This window comes from Myotis lucifugus, unplaced genomic scaffold (genome assembly GCF_000147115.1).
Source record: "Myotis lucifugus unplaced genomic scaffold, Myoluc2.0 scaffold_8, whole genome shotgun sequence".
NCBI classification, from domain to species: Eukaryota; Metazoa; Chordata; class Mammalia; order Chiroptera; family Vespertilionidae; genus Myotis; species Myotis lucifugus.
The window spans coordinates 544,058-563,060 of record NW_005871056.1 but is presented as its reverse complement, the minus strand read 5'-3'; the positions used below and the strand labels follow the sequence as shown (position 1 = coordinate 563,060).

The 19,003-nt window shown below is 38.1% G+C and overlaps 1 protein-coding gene across 1 annotated transcript in view; it reads left to right on the top strand.

Moving 5' to 3' along the window:
- KCNH8 (potassium voltage-gated channel subfamily H member 8) overlaps window positions 1–19,003 on the top strand; it is a 275,437-nt gene that overhangs the window by 253,623 nt on the left and 2,811 nt on the right. Inside the window, 3 exon segments of the mRNA XM_023749297.1 lie at window positions 1,934–2,289; window positions 2,964–3,070; window positions 5,434–5,510. Coding sequence (XP_023605065.1) covers window positions 1,934–2,289; window positions 2,964–3,070; window positions 5,434–5,510 — 540 coding nt within the window.

Genomic DNA, 19,003 nt, shown 5'->3' with positions numbered 1-19,003 from the left:
AAGAGTCAGTAGCTAAGTAACTTTTTCAGGGCATCAAGCCTCTGTGACAAAATGGAAGAATGAAATGTAAACAAACTTGTAGGAGAACAAACACTATAGGTTATTAGTCAGGCAATTCTAGTATAGCCACTAGAGCCTCCTTGAAACAAAGGAATAATTAAATTGCCAGTGCAAATGTAAACAAAAGTCCAATTAGAGAATGCACTCATTGTTTTTCATCTCTTTGATAAGTTTGCCCTGTTGTGTCTTTAGCTGGGTGAGCTAGTTTTTCTAGTCTACAATACTAGTATACAAATGTTCACCTGCAATTCATGTGGGACTTTTGTTAAAAGCACAGCATTTTTTAATGCTGTGAAAAACAAAAACCAAATAAAAGCAATACCATGACTATTCCAATAAATAACTTATGGCTTCACCATCTAATTAAAATAACCATATGTAGTTGGAAAGATGAGTCTAATACCATATCTTCAAGAAATTTTGAGCCATTAAGAATAAAATACCAAAAAAATATGTGAGTAAACTAACCATTTATTTCACTTAGCACTTAAACTGAAGGGGCTATTACCTTTAAGGTTCAAATTCATTCTTTTATTATATCTATCGTTATAAGATGGTAAAATCTATATACATCAATAAACCAACTATTTATTAAAATGAAGTAATAACAATGAGAACTCATGAGATTTAAATAGTACTAGTAGGTCTTTTCAGTTTATCTCATTTTTATTAAAAATTATTGATGGGCAGGTATAAGTGATTGTATCTTCAAAAGAAACTGAGGCACAGAAAAATGAATTGAGCTTTTGGAGGAAGGAAGCCATGTCTGGGGCAGAGCAAGAAACATTTACAGTTGACTCTGCCCAGGGCCACTAGTTTAGCCTTTGCTGCCCTCTCTACCCTGACCCTCCATCATCACCTCAATTGTCCTTTCCCATTCTCTCCCTTACCTCTTCTTAGTCTATAAGGTTTAATGACCCCAGTCAAGAGCCCAGTGGTCCTAGGATGAGGCTTGGCAAGACTTTCTCCTTCCTTTCCCAAGGCTCTTCAAGGGAGCAGATAGAATGGTTTTCTCCATTTCCTACCAACCGACTCATGAACAAAAGGAAAGCAGGAAACAGTAGCTGAGGACACTGCTGATCTTTCATCTATGTGATCCAAATAGGAAAGACTTGTATTCTCAAGGATATTTTAATTTTGCTAGTTGATCTCCACACAAAGTTCTACTGAAGACCTTGTAAATTTAAAATAACAAAGCCCAAGAACTTCCAGTAAAATTAAAAACGTCTTTATGCCAGAACTGGTTTGGCTCAGTGGATAGAGCGTCGGCCTGCAGACTCAAGGGTCCCGGGTTCGATTCCGGTCAAGGGCATGTACCTTGGTTGCGGGCACATCCCCAGTGGGGGGCGTGCAGGAGGCGGCTGATCGGTGTTTCTTAGCTCATCGATGTTTCTAACTTTCTATCCCTCTCCCTTCCTCTCTAGAAAATCAATAAAACATATTTTTAAAAAATAAAATAAATAAAATAAAAACATCTTTATTCTTAAGAGCATGCCATTATATACTATTACAAGTGGCAGGCTGATTAAAACCTAGATGCAAACTTTGGTAAAATACACCTTTCACACAGCTCTCCAATAAGAGAATTAAAAAGACCAAGAGAAGAGTTGGTGGGCTAACACCAGGAAAGCAGAGAGGGTAGGCTGGGAAAGATCATAAATGGAGAGGATTTTTTTTTCCTAGAACCATTTATCAATGGGGGAACTTTTCACACCTGAATAACTTATAGCAAAATCTTGTAAGTCTTTAGTTTTGATGAGAAGTAAGTCTCTAAGAGATTGGACTCTGTTCTGATGAGAACCTCCAATATGAATGACATACCTCTCAAGAGGTCTTTGCAATTCATACTAATCTATATTATCCACTGATTTAGTCAGAGCCCAAGGGAAATGGCAGCATCAACAGGAGACTCCCATCCATTGTGGAAGATGAGGAAGAGGATGAGGAGGAAGAAGAGGAGACAGCCTCCCTCTCTCCCATCTACACGAGGGGATCCTCCTCAACACGGAACAAGAAGGTTGGAAGCAATAAAAGCTATCTAGGTTTAAGCTTGAAGCAGCTGGCCTCGGGGACAGTGCCATTTCACTCACCTATCAGAGTCTCCAGTTCAAATTCCCCAAAAACCAAACAGGAATCTGACCCACCTAATCACAGCAAAAGGAAAGAGAAGAACTTGAAATTGCAGCTCTCAACTTTGAATAGTGCTGCACCCCCAGACCTCAGTCCAAGGTAAGAATTCACATCCTCTAATTCTTTCCCAGGTGAAAATGGCTGCCTTTTCAGACCAGAATCTGGCTAGTAAATTATTCAGCCTTCTGGGTCTTTCTAGTGCACAAGACCCTAGCCTGGATGCTTCAGCTTTCCTGAGTTTTTTGGGTAATTTTTGCCTCTGTGTGGAGGTATGTGAAGATATGAGAATAAATAAGAATTTTGGTAGGGTTTTTTTTTTTAGAATAGTTTTAATCATATTCTCAAAAGGATTCAATACAATACAATCTGAACTAAAAGTGTGAACCAAATAATTTTAATTTTTCTAGTAGCCATATTTTTAAGTTAAAAAAAATGAAATTAATTTTAATGTATTTTATTTAAATCAATATGCCCCAAATATATGATCATTTCAAATGTAAACAATATAAAAAATTACTAATGAAATAATTTACTTTTTTTACTAAAATCTTCAAAATCCCTTGTGTATTCTATACATACAGCATATCCCAACTTGCACTAGCCACATTTCAGGTGCTCAATATTCTTATAAGGCTAATGGCTACCATATTGAATAGCATAGCTCTAGAATATCTAGAATTTAGAAATTTAACACAATATTTTTAAGACTTTTAGAAACTTTGGAATCCATGAAGATAAATTCACAATTAATCAATTTCCTTTATTTTAAACAGGATTGTTGATGGAATTGAAGACGGAAACAGCAGTGAAGAAAGCCAGACTTTTGACTTTGGCTCTGAACGAATCAGGCCAGAACCCAGAATTTCTCCTCCTCTTGGAGGTAAAGATATTAAGCCTTCTCTCAAGAGGAAATATTTCTTTTTAATTTCTAATGTTTGGCATTAGAAGTTAAACAGAATATTTTCCATGTGATAGGACTGACCAATGCCATGGAATAATTTGACTTGAGTCTGTGTTATCTATAAGTTATCAATATATCACTTGTAATTGCTCCTCTGTCCAGGCTAGATGTCCTGCCATTTACCAGCAAGGTAACTAGTATGTTAGGAGATTCAAATTTCTGCTGTTCATCAGAGGGTGCCCATGGTTTCCTTTTATAAATGTAGACTAATCCACAAAAACACTACCCAGAGGAAATGCTGTATTAGTTGTGCACTATAGGAACATTGGTTATATTTAACCAATTTATGTGGTGAGAGGTTCCGTACTTGCATTTTGTCAGAGGACAAACAACTTCAGAAGTATGTAAAAATGTTAGAAATGATGGAAAACCATATGAAGTACTACCCTCTAGTGGTGGTGAATTAATGTAAGGGGTAGCCCCAAACCTAGCTCAGGCTCCTCTCTCTCCCTTTCATACTTGAGTTCGTTGGCCATAAAAATGAATCTAACAACATGAAAGAGGCCAGAACTGACAAATAAATTATAAAGAAGACACCCCTATAGTTAGTAAAGAGAGAATAATGAAGAGGTATTAAATAGGCATAAACTATCTACAATTACCAGCAAACTACCAGATGCAAGGCCAGCAATCCCCTGCCAGCCCTCTCCTCTCCTTCATGCCCAGCTCTGAGATCCCTTCCTGCTAATTAGTAAATCCCTCCATGGACAAAGCCAAGCCTAAGAAGGACTTTTGAAGGTACAGTTCTGAAAGTGTGTCTTCATTGGTAGAATACCAGTATTCCGTCTCAATCAACAGTTCTTTTTCCCAACACTCATCATCTTCTGGGGAAATGGGAGGGTCCTTGTAAGATTCACTGATGGAGGGAATAGGGGAGGGAGAGGAGTGCAGATGTCAGTCAACAATCCTGATTAATGTATTCTTTTGACTTACATGTGCTGATATTACTCTGCTTAAGGCAAGGGGCACAGAAATCATAGTTATAGTCAAATTGGTGTATTTGCCATGAAAGCTGGTTGTGGGGCCCATTTGGAAGTTTTCTTTGTTGGCTCTCCTGGGCCTGGAGATGATGCGCAGAACCTTACCATGGCCATCCACCTATTTCTGGTCCCACTACCCTCTTAGCTTCCTCTTCTCCCTTTTCCCAACATCTATCCCTACACTCATTCATTCAAGCAACACATTTTCTTGATTCTATCTCCTGTGTATCTCTCGGTTGTAGGACTTTCTATCCTTGCTGCCTCTACCCTTTTCCTTGCCACATTCATCTCTTGCCTGCATTGCTACAAAAGTCTCTTCTCTGATCTCACATTTTTCTCCATATAGAGTAAACATTTTAAAAAATATAAATTGATTCCTATTACTCCCTATTTCCCTTATTATGAAATTCAAACCTATTGCATAATTACTTTTCAAATATCTCTTTTCCCTGCTAGACTCTAAGCTTCATGAAGGTCAATTACATTTTATTTATTCATTGCTATCATCTCTAAAGGAGGCCTAGCCTGTGGTATATGATCTCTCATCATTCATTCCTTGTGAATGGGTTAGCTTTGCAAAATATCTCTGCAAAATGAGTTCTTACTACTCTGCCACTTCTGATTGTTTTGAATGAAATTTTCTCCCACTAACAAGTTTTCTACCCATAATTGACCAGAATTAGAATATTAGGATGATCATATCATACTATACATATATCCTTTCTACTACAGCCAGCAATGATTCATCTGTACTTTTGTCCCTGACAGAAATAAATGCATTTGGAAGATTAAGGTAGAGAAAGTAGAGATGAGAGAACCAGGAAATTGGAGAAATTATCTTTTAGAGCGACACGGGAGGAGACGGAAAACCTGCAGTGGAGATTAGCACCTGAAATAGAGGTGGGAGGAAAATACTCACATGGGCACAGAAATCAATATTTAGGGGGGGAAAATAGAGAGGAAGAACAGAACATCCCTTTTCTATGGTTTGGGCACTGGTTGTAATATATATTTAGAGAACGGTCAAAGAAGAGAAAATGTGACCTCTTGCAACACAGTGGTGATTATGTTCAAAGGAGAGGACTGCCATGTTCACATTCAGTCACTATAGTCACAGTCACCACCCTGATGTGTGCCTGGTTCCAAAGAGTGTATCAATTCCAGGGAGACAGAAACGACATCAGGAATCTCTAAAGGCAGTAGCTCAGGCTTCCTTCCCTAATACTATTGACCCAATGCTCAAATATGGTATTTATTCCTAAAGGACTCATTCTGTGTGTGTGTATGTGTGTCACTTTTCAGACCCAGAGATTGGAGCTGCTGTTCTCTTCATCAAGGCAGAGGAGACCAAGCAGCAGATAAAGAAACTCAACAGTGAGGTATGGAGCTTTCTCTTCCTTTAGTCATGCTGGAGTGGTTAAGAGGAGAAAAAAATCCTGGTTACCAACAGAAACGTTATGATATTGTCATTACAAGTATGGGCTCTGCTGTCAGACCACCATGGATGAACTCCCACTAAGGCTCATATGAGTTATGTGACCTTTGATAAATCACTTACCCACTCTCAAGCTCTGATTCCCCATGAGTAGAAGGGGATAGTAATTATGTTTACCTTGTAGTGCACTGTGAAATGGAGATGATCTAGGTAAATCATCCTATATAATAAAAGCCTAATATGCAAATTGACTGAATGGTGGAACTACTGGTCACTATGATACGCACTGACCACCAAGGGGCAGACACTCAATGCAGGAGCTGCCCCCAGCCCACAGGTCCCAGGCCAGCCAACGTGGGTGCCAGCAGGGCCCCTCTCCACAATCGCCCCGCCAGTCACCCCTCAGAGGGAGACAACCAGTGGTGGCGGGAGGCGGGGCCGGCGAGCAGGTGGCGCCAGGCCCACCAAAGTGGGTACCAGTGGGGGCCCCCAATTGCCCCACCAGTTGCCTCACAGATCAGCTCTGATCGCTGGCCAGGCCTAGGGACCCTACCCATGCATGATTTGCATGTACTGGGCCTCTAGTTTAGCATAAAGCAAGCACACAATAAGTAATAATTATTATAATGAGCATATTAAATATATTGATATTTGGTTTAATTGGTGCTTTTTCACTTTTTTCATGTACTTCGATTTTTAATGGGTTAAAGCAAGATCATTAGTCCCCAGATGAATCAGAAGTAATGAGTCAGAGCAATCAAATGCCCTGAAACTATGCTCCTTTCCCTGACATGTATTTGCTGTGCACTCTGAACAATTTACCTCTGTAAATCTTATCATCTGTCCATGTAAAATAAGGTAACTTTTTTAAACAACCCTATTGAGGTATATTTGACATAACATAAAATTCGTCCATTTCAAGTGTACAATTCAATTCAATAATTTTTAGTATCTTTATTGAGAGTTCCACCTACACCATAAATTAGTTTTAGAATATTTTTACCTCCTCAACAAAATCTCTCATACTCATTTATAATTAATCCTGTTCCTACATCCAGCTCTAGAAAACCATTTATCTACTTTCTGGACCGTCTGTATAAATAGAAAAGGTAATTTCTGAATTATTGTCTTAATTTTTGCCACCCATTCCCCAATATAATAAAATTTGAGAAGGGGAAAAAACAGATTTTGAGATAATGATTTGGATGCAAATAGTTTATTTGGGACGTAATTCAGGAAGCAAGATGAAGGAGTAGAGAAGCAAGGCAGAAAAGAAATGAAAGCAAAAATGAAAGCAAAAATATAAGGGTGTGTTATGAGATAATTAACTCTGTGGGCAACTGGAGCTCAATCATGCTGAGAACCACTGAAAGATTGTAGCACAACTCAAAAGTGTAGCACTATGAGGCAAGGAAAAGTGGAGTTGAGGGTGGTTCCTAACAGCAGAGAACACTGGAAAGACTCCTCGGACAGGAATATATGGTGACCCTCAGGGCAGGCACAGAGAGTATAACAGAATCCTTTTCAAGGACTAAAGTTTTTGATTATCTGATGAAATTTTAGCAGAAAATGTAAACAATTTATGATATTGATGAGATTTGAGAGAAATTAAATTCACGTCATTATCATCATTTTCCAATTATCTAATAATGGAAGACTGAGTAGTTTGTCATAAAGTTCAAAGGTTTTTCTTAAATCTGTATTTCTTCAGCTTAGTAAAAGTTTATGTTTTACTGCCGTCTCCCCTTCTGAACCTATATTCTCTGTAAGTGAGACTGTCACTAACAAGAAGTTAGATGGCCCCAGGGCAGATGAACAAAACAGGCACAGAAAAACTAACTAGAATGCAAGTTCTTCAATCACAATGGCTTGGCCAAACACTGAATCACCCAAATAACCTCTGGCTAAAAATGCACCCCCAAAAGAACCCAAAACTAAACTAACTGAACACCCTGTTGGAGAAATTGGTCATTAACCTTCTATTCAACAATTTCTTTTCAGATATTGTTCTTGACTAAAACCACCCATTAATACCATTTGAATTCTCTGCCCTCACATTTGAGATCATTTGATAGTTTTAAGAACTTATTGACCAAAATCTTAGCTCAAGTATTGGACATGATGATTATTCTGGAGGGGAGGGATGGGGTGTTTATATCTTCACTTGTTGGAATGTAGGTAATTTTCCCAATTACAGCTGTAAATCCAAGTGCTACGTGATTTTCCTTTTATAATGTGAGCCAGTGGTACATGTGTTAAAACAGAAAACTACTTGAAAAACAAAATATTTCCCCAATGTGATTCTGTATTCATGATTGCTTTTCCAATGAGATGGAATAAATCTTTTTATCTTGTCATATATTGAAATAAAAAGAGCAAGATAAAATACCAATGATCTAATTTTCCTTCCCTAGAGGATTAGTTTTTCTTTATAGGAAAATATCTGATTTCATCATGACTGAAACTTAAGTTAAAAAAATCTTATCCTTTACACATAATTTAATTTATACACAGTCTTGACCCTTTGGGTAGTGCATTAAAACCCACTAAGACAGGCAGAATGAAAATACAAATTGCCTTCTCTTTGTAAAATTATTCTCCTTATTAAACCTTCCTACTTGTTTTTTCTTCCTATCTCTTACAAAGTAAGGTTTACATGGCAAAAAAGTCCAAGCCTAATTTTTCCATTTCACCTATTGTCTACTACACACATGTGTGATCATTTAGTTGCTCTGTTCTTTATTCTATTCTTTTAGGAGTAAGCAGGAGAAGAAATGATAATAAATGTGGGATGTACTGCATGACAATAGCCGCAACCAAAAGGTCAATCCCCAATATCCGTGAGGCATGCTGAGCATTGTGTACAGCTGAGAGCATTGCAGAAACCCCACTTTGACATTTACTAAAGAGCTAAGATGTAACACAGTTGTTCTACTGACATGTAGATTTCAAAATCGGCTGGTTAAACATTGAACAAAAATCAGAACAGGAATACCATTGGTAGTAACCTACTTTCCCAGAACAGTTAAGACAGTTTAAAAGATGTAGGGCAGCTGCTAATATTAGAACACTTTTGAAAACATTACCATTATTTTACAGCAGAAAAAAAAAATAGTGCAATTCTTAGAGAATTGTTTAAGAATAACAACAAAACATCACTGTAGGGGCCACGGGCTGTGTAGGTCAAATGCTCCATTTCCGAAAGGGTTTGTAAGGAAGGATTAGAGTGCCTTCTCACTTCTGAAACCTGGCTGGTCCAGAAAGACCCTGTGGCAAAGCCTACCAGGGGAACCTGCATGCTCAGCCACAGCAGGCACAAGGCATAAAACACACCAGTTGAGGAAGAGATAAGCTTTGGGGACAGACAGATACTTAGGTCCCTGTGACTTCAGCAAAGTGTTCACCTTTCCCAAGATTCCTATGAAATGGTAATAATAAAATCTGTAATGGAAGATTGTTATGAGAACTTAATACCAAATTCAGAAAGTTATTTCAGTCTTACCCTTTACAACTCCATATATTGTAAATTAACTTATTTTTAGCCTGCATTGACTAAATGCATTTTCTTTTCTTTCTTTTTTTTAATGTATTTATTGATTTCAGAGAGGAAGGGAAGGGAGAGAGACAGAGAGAAACATCAATGATGAGAGACAATCGTTGATCGGCTGCCTCCTGCATGCCCCCTACTGGGGACTGAGCTTGCAATCTGGGCATGTGCCCTGACTGGGAATTGAACCCTGGCTTCCTGATTCATAGATGGACACTTAATTGCTGAGCCACACTGGCCCAAGCTTAATGCATTTTCTTATGGATCATCTTAATGACAAAACAGCTATTAACATTTTGTTTACCATTAGCATAGTATGGAACAACATGGGAAGGACTGGGCACCTTTCAGATATTATCTAAATCCTTATCTTCCTTTTTTGGTTTATGCTACTCTGAATCACTCCTTGGTTTTTCCCCAGTTTATATATCAGGAATTTATTCACTTTCTTATTTAAGGTCCCTTCTTGATATTCTCACAAAATTCTTGATTTTTGCTTTTACAACTGCTTAAAGTTTACTTCAAGTACAAGGAATTGGCTCAAATAATTATGGAGGCTGAGGAGTTGCAAGATCTGCATTTGGCAAGCTGGAGACTTGGGAAAGACAGTGGTGTAGTTCCAGTTCAAATCCAAAAGTCTGAGAACCAGGAGAGCCAGGAGTAGAATTCCAGTCCAAAAGTCAATAGGCTCCAAACCAAATAAGAGCTGGTGCTTCCGTCTGAATCAGAAAGCAGGAGACCATGTCCCAGCTTAACAATCAGGCAGGAGGAATTCCGTCAGCCTTTTCGTTCTATTCAGGCCTTCCATTGATTGGATGAGCCCGCCGCACTACAGAGGGAACTGCTTTATTCAGTGTACTGATACAAATGTTAACCTCACCCAGAAAGAGCCTCACCAGCACACCCAGAATAAGGTCCAGTCACCCCAGGACCCAGTCAAGTTGACAAACTGGCAAATACAATTAACCATCACATCCATCAAATGCCTTCAGTTTGCCAGTCCAGTGGCTTTCTTTCAAGGTTAACTGGCCTGTTACGATGTTCAAACTGCTTCGGTAGAAATAATCCTTTCCAGATTTGACTTAATTTTTTAAAAAAATAGATTCCTCTCTGGATGTCGAGGTTCTTTTTGTGGGACAAAATAAAACATTTTTTTCAAACTTCAGAATTCAGAAAGTTATTTCAGTCTTACCCTTTACAACTCCGTATACTGTAAGTTATATGTTTGTGTGATGAGAACCAGAATTTGGAAGAGCCCTATTCTATTTTGACACCTATTACTTTGCTGAAAGTCTCATTAAGTGATCTGAAGTCCTTTGTTTCATAGGACACATGAGCACATTGTTAACGTAAGAGATATGAAAAATCTATTCTTACCAACTTGGCCTCTGGTGTTTTAGAGGCCAAACTCTAGTTGCTATTGAGACCATTAGAAAAGCATCTGTTTTTCAGAGATGACTGTGTTTGCACTACACTTCATAATTTGATCATGCCCTTTAAAAATAGCTATGCCACTCATCAATCTTTTTCTAAGGTTTTAAATGATCATTTTATATAGTCACTAAGACTACAAGCCAAATTTCAAATGTTGTTTTGTATCATCGACATCTTTTAACTTTTCTTTCCTCATTGTCAACCTCCTCAAAAAAGTCTAGTGAATGTTTATGAAATATTAAAGAGTCCCACCTTTCAGATAGGCATTGTCATAGGATAAATCATACTGATGTAACAAACCCCGAATCTCATTGTTTAACATTTATTTCTCATTCAAGCAAAATGCCTAGCACTGGTCAGCACAAGGGAGCACCACCACCCAAAATGTTACTGATTGGCTATGTTCCATTTGAAAGGGGAAGCATAGGCAGTCATTTGGCTCGAAAGATATACACATAACCAGAACTAATTTCATGGGTACAATTAATTTCAAGAATCAAGAAAGTATAATCTTCTGTGACCCCAGAAGAAATGAAATACTGGAAACTGGCAAACACTAGTAACAGATACAGCAGCATTCAAAAATTAACAGGGAAACCGTCTCCTCTTTTCATTTTGCTCAAGTTGTATGCCAAAATATCCCCAATTAAATGTATCATACAATATCCAAGCAAACAGATACAGATAATGAAAAGCCTTCTGCTCAAAAACAGAGAGTGAGAATCTGTTGTCAAGATTATACTTAAGAAAGTAGTAAATAAGTTTTATATTTGTATCACTAGATCAGATCAATGAAGCCACCTTGAGTCAAAGAAATTAAATAATAATAACAGGTTTTTCTTTAAGAGTTGCTTTACTACTTTTCTAAATAGCTATGAAATACCAGGGTTCTATCAATTCACATAAGGAAATCTGCATAAGTAACAGCTTATGGTAAAGTTCATTCATTGGTTCTCTGATTAGTGTTATCACTGTACATTTTCTTGACATAATTTAACTGAAACACACTAATAGAACTGCCAGACCATCTCAAGATCTAAATATACAGTCTCTTTTCTTCCTCATCATGATCATACATAGATCTTGACCATCAATTCTCAAAAGCAAAATATAAACAAAGGCTATATGTTCACTTTTTTGACACAGAAAAACAAAATCAATTTAACTGCTGGAAAACCATTCTGCTTTTTTCATTTTGATACATATATATTATTAATGTTAAATGCTATATTTTGTGGACACAGGTTTCTAAACTGGAATATATCAAACTAATTTATGACTTGCAGGATGCTTTTTGGCGATTTTCCAGTTCTCAAGCCTCTATGCATAGGCAGATTTGTAGCTTTCATGAGGGTTTCACTGATAAATAAATAAATAAATAAATAAATAAATAAATAAATAAAAAAGAATCTCTCAAAAGAAAAGAAAAAAAAAAAACGACCAGCCCAAACCATAAATATCTCTATGTCTGTATTATGGTCTTGAAATACAATTTCCCACTAAAATATACCAGAGTTTCTTGGATAAGTGATAGCCACTTATGAGGTCTGAAGTATACATGATGAGTCTGGAACACCTTGGTATACCAGAGAGCAATAAAGCTATCAAACACACTAGGATGATGTAAAAAGAACTCAGGAGCCAATATGGAGAGTCTTCCATTGGCCAAACTTGGGATAATTTGAGATTCAGTGAGGATAATAAATACAATGGATTAAAATACATAAAATAGATAACAAATGCTCCAAGATGGCAACTGAGGAAGCTCCTGGATTTCCCTCCTCTGATGGACACACTGAGTGTGCACCTATACACAGAGCAATTCCCTCTGAAATACAGAAACTAGCCGAGTGATGCCTACACATTACGCAAATGAGAAAATAACCACATGGAAACGGGAAAGGCTGAGACAAACTCTTGCCATAAACCCCCCACCTGGCACATTGCCATACAATCAGGAGGGAACCCCTAACGCCCGGCTTCTCCCTAAGACTGAAGGATATGGACCACATATAGAGTGCCCCCAATTTTTAAGGCTCCTAACTGAGGGGTGGGCCCCCAAAATACCTAGCTTTGAAAGCCAAAGGGGCTTACAGGGTCACAGGACTATAGCAAAAAATAAGTGGTTTTGAAATAGGTGCAGTTAGCACCCCTGTGGCTGTATACCCAGGCTCAGCACAGAAGGAGCAAGCAAACACGCCTATCTCCCAGTTTCTTCTTGATAGGGTTTGACTGCATACTTTCCCACCCGCTGCCAGCTTACATGTAGGTACTTGCTGAGATCCTACCTTTTGGGACAAAGATGGGTCTTGGCACACCCTCAAATACTGAGAGCCACCAAGAACAAAGACAGCAGCTTTGACCATCACAAACACCATAAATCCTCAAGACTCTACATAAGAAAAGAAAAAAAGCAAAACCTCAGAATTAATTCTGTACAGTTGCAGGATACAAAATCAAAACAGAAAATCAGTTGTATTTCTAAATGCTAACAATGAAAGAGAAATTAAGAAAACAATTCCATTTACAATAGCATAAAAAAGAATAAAATGCTTAGGAATAAATTTAACCAAGGAGGCGCAAGACTTGTACACTGAAACTACACAATATTGTTGAAAGAAATTAGAGAAAATCAAAACAGATGGGAAAATTCAACTATAGACTTGCCAAAAGACTTGAAAAAAGCTGGTCACACTAAACTTTAAACTCTTACTGAAAGGTCAGTACAGGAAGACTTAACCAAAGGGACCGGATCCATAAGAATAGGAACTAATCATGTGACCCCGTCCAGTGCAGACCAGCAGCATTGGCACCTACTGGGAACTTGTTAGAAATGCAAAATCCCAGGCTCCACCTCACACCTACTGAATCTGAATATATACGCGTGTCAAGATCCCCAGGGGATCCCTATATACATTAAATCTTTACAAGCACTGTCCTACACAGTTGGTATTCAAGAGGAGGTGGACTTTGTTTGGTGCTCACTGGTAGCAGTGAGAATTCCTTAGGAAGATAGCAAGTTGGATACTAATCAAACTTTATCACAGGAAGCAGGAAAATAGATGAGAAAAGCAATCAAAGAGTTGATAAATAATGAATTACCATAGTACAGCTAAAGTAATAAAGTTGTGTGTCCAAAGGCCTGGGCTTGCAGAAATTCAGTGAAACCACTGGAGTAATCACTTTCAAGACTCTAATTGGTCATTTTGTATTGGTAATGCTAGACTTGTAATTCTTCTGTTATAATTTAAGAGGCATCAGATGCACCTGCAAAAGTAAAACCCTGGGTATACTATTCCTGTGTGACCTTAGATAAACCACTTCACCTCCCAACATTCTAGTCTCTCCAGCTGTAGACAAGATTTACAACTTTCGTTAGTAATGGGATTGACATCCCCCATTTGGATAAAATTTATGCAAGCGCCGACTATAATTATTATTTTAGCTGACAGATAAAAAGACTGTCACTTGTGTTTGAATGCTTTGTGAAGCAAAAGACACAAGGATGAAATTATGCCGATCATCTTTTTTGTTTTGCCTGCTTATGGAGTTTGATTGAACTTGTCTGAATCCTATGATAAATATGCAACATAACAAAGGATTGAATGAAACACCATTTAATTACCTTGTGAAAATGTATATGTGTTCATGGCAGGGGGAGAGGGTTGGTGTAATTAGCACCCCTGAATTTAGGAAAATTGTGTCTAGCAGAAAAATGTGTACATGTTTGGCAAAAACTGAGTGACGGGTCAAGAACTCTTCAAGCTAAGAAGATTATATTAACAGATGCGTTCCCCATCTGCTCGCTGAATGCACGAAAATGGAAATCACATTTTCTTCCCTATCAACACAAGTTCCAGTTATACTCAGAGTTCAGGATTCATACCACACCAATAGGCAAGACTGAGAGGTGTAAAACATGAATAATATAATATGAAAGGAAGCTATTTTCTATGTGAAATGAAAGGTATTGTCAAAGACACATTCTGGTCTTCTTTATGAAACTCACACTCCTATTTCTAAAAGGCGCAATCTAAACAGAACAGCGAATTGGTGTTTGCGCCTAATGCACACAATCTCCCTCCTGAAAGCTGGCAGTGCAGTGTTATTGGGACAATAGGTCACCAGCGCCGCAGATGGGTTCTTTACACCATGTACTAACATAATGTTTTCCAATCTCTCCCCGTTTGAAGGGGTGGGGACTTCCATAAGACACCGAGCTCATATGAAATTACCTGCTAGAGTTCCGTTTGAAGTGGTGGGGACTTCCATAAGACACCAAGCTCATATGAAATTACCTGCTAGAGTTACAGTGACCCTTACTTCTGTGTCTTGCAGTACATCTTGCAGTGCTATTTAGGGGAGACTGGCAAAAGTTAACTTCAAATGAAAATAACAGAAACTCATACTAAGAAATTAACCAAGCAAGTTACTATTCATTAAATCATTCATGTATCAACAAAGATATATAGATGGCAGGATTTGTGCAGAGCCTTGGGCCATTTATAAAGAACAATGAAGACCAGTCATACCTGCCCCCAGCCCAGACCCACATTGGTCCTTATTCAATTCTAATCAACACCAAACAGCACATTGTTGTATTTTGGCTCACACATCCTTTATCTAGAATTCTCAGTTCATCTGACTGCAATTACTCAAACCCTGGATTGTAAATACAAGATCTTAATCACATTTTTTCAAAGGTTCTGGTAATTGCTACTACTATAGGATGTCCCAAAAAAATGTATACACACATTTTGAATAATTATAAAGTCAGTGTTTATTAATATACATATCATTTTCAAAATGGAGCTATCAGCTGTTAAAGTGTGTATACATTTTTGGAGGGACACCCTGTATTTACCACTTCAAAGATCCATGCAATCAATGCTAAAACTTGGAGACTGTTTCTTCTAATATATTTATGTTAAAGTGTTAACAGGAATGGGTTTACCTCTCCATGCTGAGGCTAAAGAGGAGTTGTAGAGATAACTGCCTTTTATTTTCTTTGATCTAAATTTTTCCTGGGTTAGCATTTCCTACCAGGACAAAGCTTTCAACTAAGCTTAGCACCTGTGTTACCTTATCAAATTAAGACACCTGGAATTCTGACATAATACCAGTTATATGGGGACTACACTTTATCATCCATTATATTGTTTCATTCTCAACAAAGCCCTTGTGGAAATATGACTCAGAATAGGGTGAGAAGTAAATCACATCAAGGGAGCAAATTAAACCCAAGAGGAGAAAACCAGATACTCTGGAACCATAGCAACAATGACTATTTCTAAGCCAACAGAAGTTCTGAGGAACCTGCTGGCAGTTTAGTGATTCCCTTCTTAGAGGTAGGGAACAATCGGTGTGTGAGTTATTATGGACAGTGGGTAAGTCTGTGGTCACATGGGTGCTTCATGACAGGAGGTGGTGGTCAATAAGAGCAAGTGCACTGCCTGAAAACCTGCTACACCCCTAATGATTTGTACGGTTAAGTGCATGATGCTGGGAGAACAGAGAAGAATCCTTAGGTACTCCAAAGTGTTGGATAGAAAACTGAACCTCTTGGAAGCACAGATGGTGTTTTCGTCACTTCTTTCTAACAGTTGGGACATTGGAAGGGATAGAGAAATCTTGGATGTGAACACTTGGCTATGCAGATGGTGATGGTGAATTGGTTTGGCCAACAGTTCCAGACTGATGGATTCTTATCCACAGAAGAATGAGAAGGAGGAGGAGAAGAAAGAGGAAGAGGAAAAAATAGATTTTAAAAATGCAACTTAATATACAATTATGAGGACAGTGTGTTATGTTCTGGTTTCTTTGTCTATTATCTTTATAAATAATCAGAAGACCATGTCTAAATAGCCATTTAGGACAGCAACCAAGGATGTAAAAGGTTTGCCAAATTTGAACTGATAAAACAATTCTGACAACTTAATTGAATTTGTTGCTTGACACTCATATTGTAATCATGAGATAATAAGAGTCTATTAATAGAGGGAAAATTCCAGGGAATTTAAGCTACCCATGAAAATCAAGTTTATGCTGGGACAAAGTGTCAAAACAGTAAGATAAATGAAGTCTAGTAGAAGTCTTGGTCAAAGGAGATCTATCTCCACAATTATGAAAGAAACACAATAAAAGGGATTCTTAACAGTGGGAATGCCACCTGCTCTTAAAATCTAGAGGATATTCAAGGATTTGGTTTAGGAAATTTATATTTAAAAACTTAATAGTCATAATTCATACTCTTAATATATTTACTTGGAAGAAAGGGTCAATGACAGATCTCCCAATATAATCTTGTAGTAGTCAGCTTTCCCCTAGGATATTTATGGTAAAATCATGAGATAAACTAAGAACAAAATCAAAGGCCATATGAGGACCAGGTCTTCAAAGAAATAGCATTAATTTATACATTTGAGAGTTACTGGGTGCATGGCTAGGCACTGCTCAGTGTCCAGGAGATCCTGAGATAAGTAACAATTTATCCTCAAAAAACTCATAGCCTCAGTAGGGACACACAGTCCTATATGATGCTCAAACTGCTCTGTATCAATGAGCTGCCAGGAAAAAGCTCTGCAGAGAAGATAAGGGATTAAAAGTTTGGAGAGAGAGAAAAAACTTCTATTTTCTAATATGAGTGACAAAACATTTATAGATTTAAGGAGCTGTTAAGTGGGAAATTTTTGATTCATTTTATCTGAACGATGTTTTGGGCGTGTGTGTGTTTTTAATATATTTTTATTGGTTTTAGAGAGAAAAGAAAAGGGCGAGATAGAAACATCAATGATGAAAGAATCATTGATCAGCAGACTCCTGCACACCCCACACTAGGGTTTGAGCCCACAACCGGGCACGTGCCCTGACCGGGATTCGAACCTTGACTTCCTGGTTCATAGGTCGACATCCAACCACTGAGCTAGACCAGCTGGGCTGTTTTTATTGAACAAACTCTGCAGTACTATGGCTTTAAGTTGTATTATGAAGGCATTTCTCCTTGAGTGGATGGAGCCTTGTTCACAACGTAGCCCCAACAACCTTTTTTAGCAAATGTTTATCTTCTGACTGTGCTGTAAAAAAGCAGTGAGCCTCCCCAGCACACGTACAAAGGAGAGATGCTGCCTTCTTGGTTTTCTATATTTGATTACGACCAAGGTCTTTCCTGTTTCGGAATCAATGTTGTTAGCAAGCCTGGCAGGAAGCAGTAAACAAAAGCACAGTGAAACTTTACAGCAATTTCAGTGGCAGTATGTTGTCACCTTGAGTGTCACTGGAGTCTCCACCTCCAGGAGATGCCATCTCTCCTGTGACAGCTGGCTTTGTCCCGGGAAGGGAGAGAACCCTTAGCTAACAGGGATTCATTTCCTCATGTAACTTTAACAAGGGCAGGGGTGGGTCCCCAGTGACACAGCAACAGGAATCTTCCCTAACATAAATGGTCGTTACCCTCTAGAGCTAAAGAAAGCTCCATTTCCTTGGGTTCTTGGCTTCTTTTAGTTCGAGCCAATATAGCAATTTTGTTTTCTGAAAATGTTAATGCTTATTTACATTCCGGGAGCCAGTTAAGACTCTGGATTTCCATTCAAAGTTCATGGCCTCAAAGTTGTGGCAAAGACACAGTAAAAGTCAGATGTCAAGAACATGGCCATGGAAAGGTACATCAACCATAGGGAAATATCTGGGCATTTTGGACGCTTGAAATACAGTTCATCAAAAATATATCTGGCCCAGTCAGTGTGGCTCAGTGGTTGAGCATCAACCTATGGACCAAGGAGTCACCAGTTCGATTCCCAGTCAGGGCACATGCTCAGGTTGCAGGCTTAATCCCCAGTAGGGGATGTGCAGGAGGCAGCTAATAGATAATGTTTTTCTCTCATCGATGTTTCTCTATCCCTTGCCCTTCTATTCTCTCTCAAGATCAATAAAAGCATATTTTTTTTAAAAAGGAAAAATTTTTGTTAACCTATTGTTTGGTTTAAGATTTTTCTTTATTGCAAAATCCCTTTTGTTGTTGTTGCATTCATATAATTTGCTGTGAAGAGATTTTACTGTTCAGACGCCTAGGGTTTTTGGAGATGACACTATTTACTTATTTGATGTTGAATTACCATTTCAGACAGCTTTTACACATGGGGCTACTTTCTGTATCATCTGTGCTCTTCACAAATTCTGACCACATTGTCTTTTTCCACATATAATGTACTATAACAGAAAGAGCACCAAACTTACATGGCTTGAATTCTAAACCAAAGACTCTTACTCAGGTAATAAAGGACCTATAAAAATAACATTTAACCTGGGGGTCTTAGTTAGTGTCCCCATCTCACTAGTGGGATAATAATAATGTATCCCTACCTACTATTTGTAGAACCGATAGGGAAAATGTGCCTGAAAGCACATTGTATTATGAATTTACTCAAACATCTATTAAACAACATAAATCATTATGTATC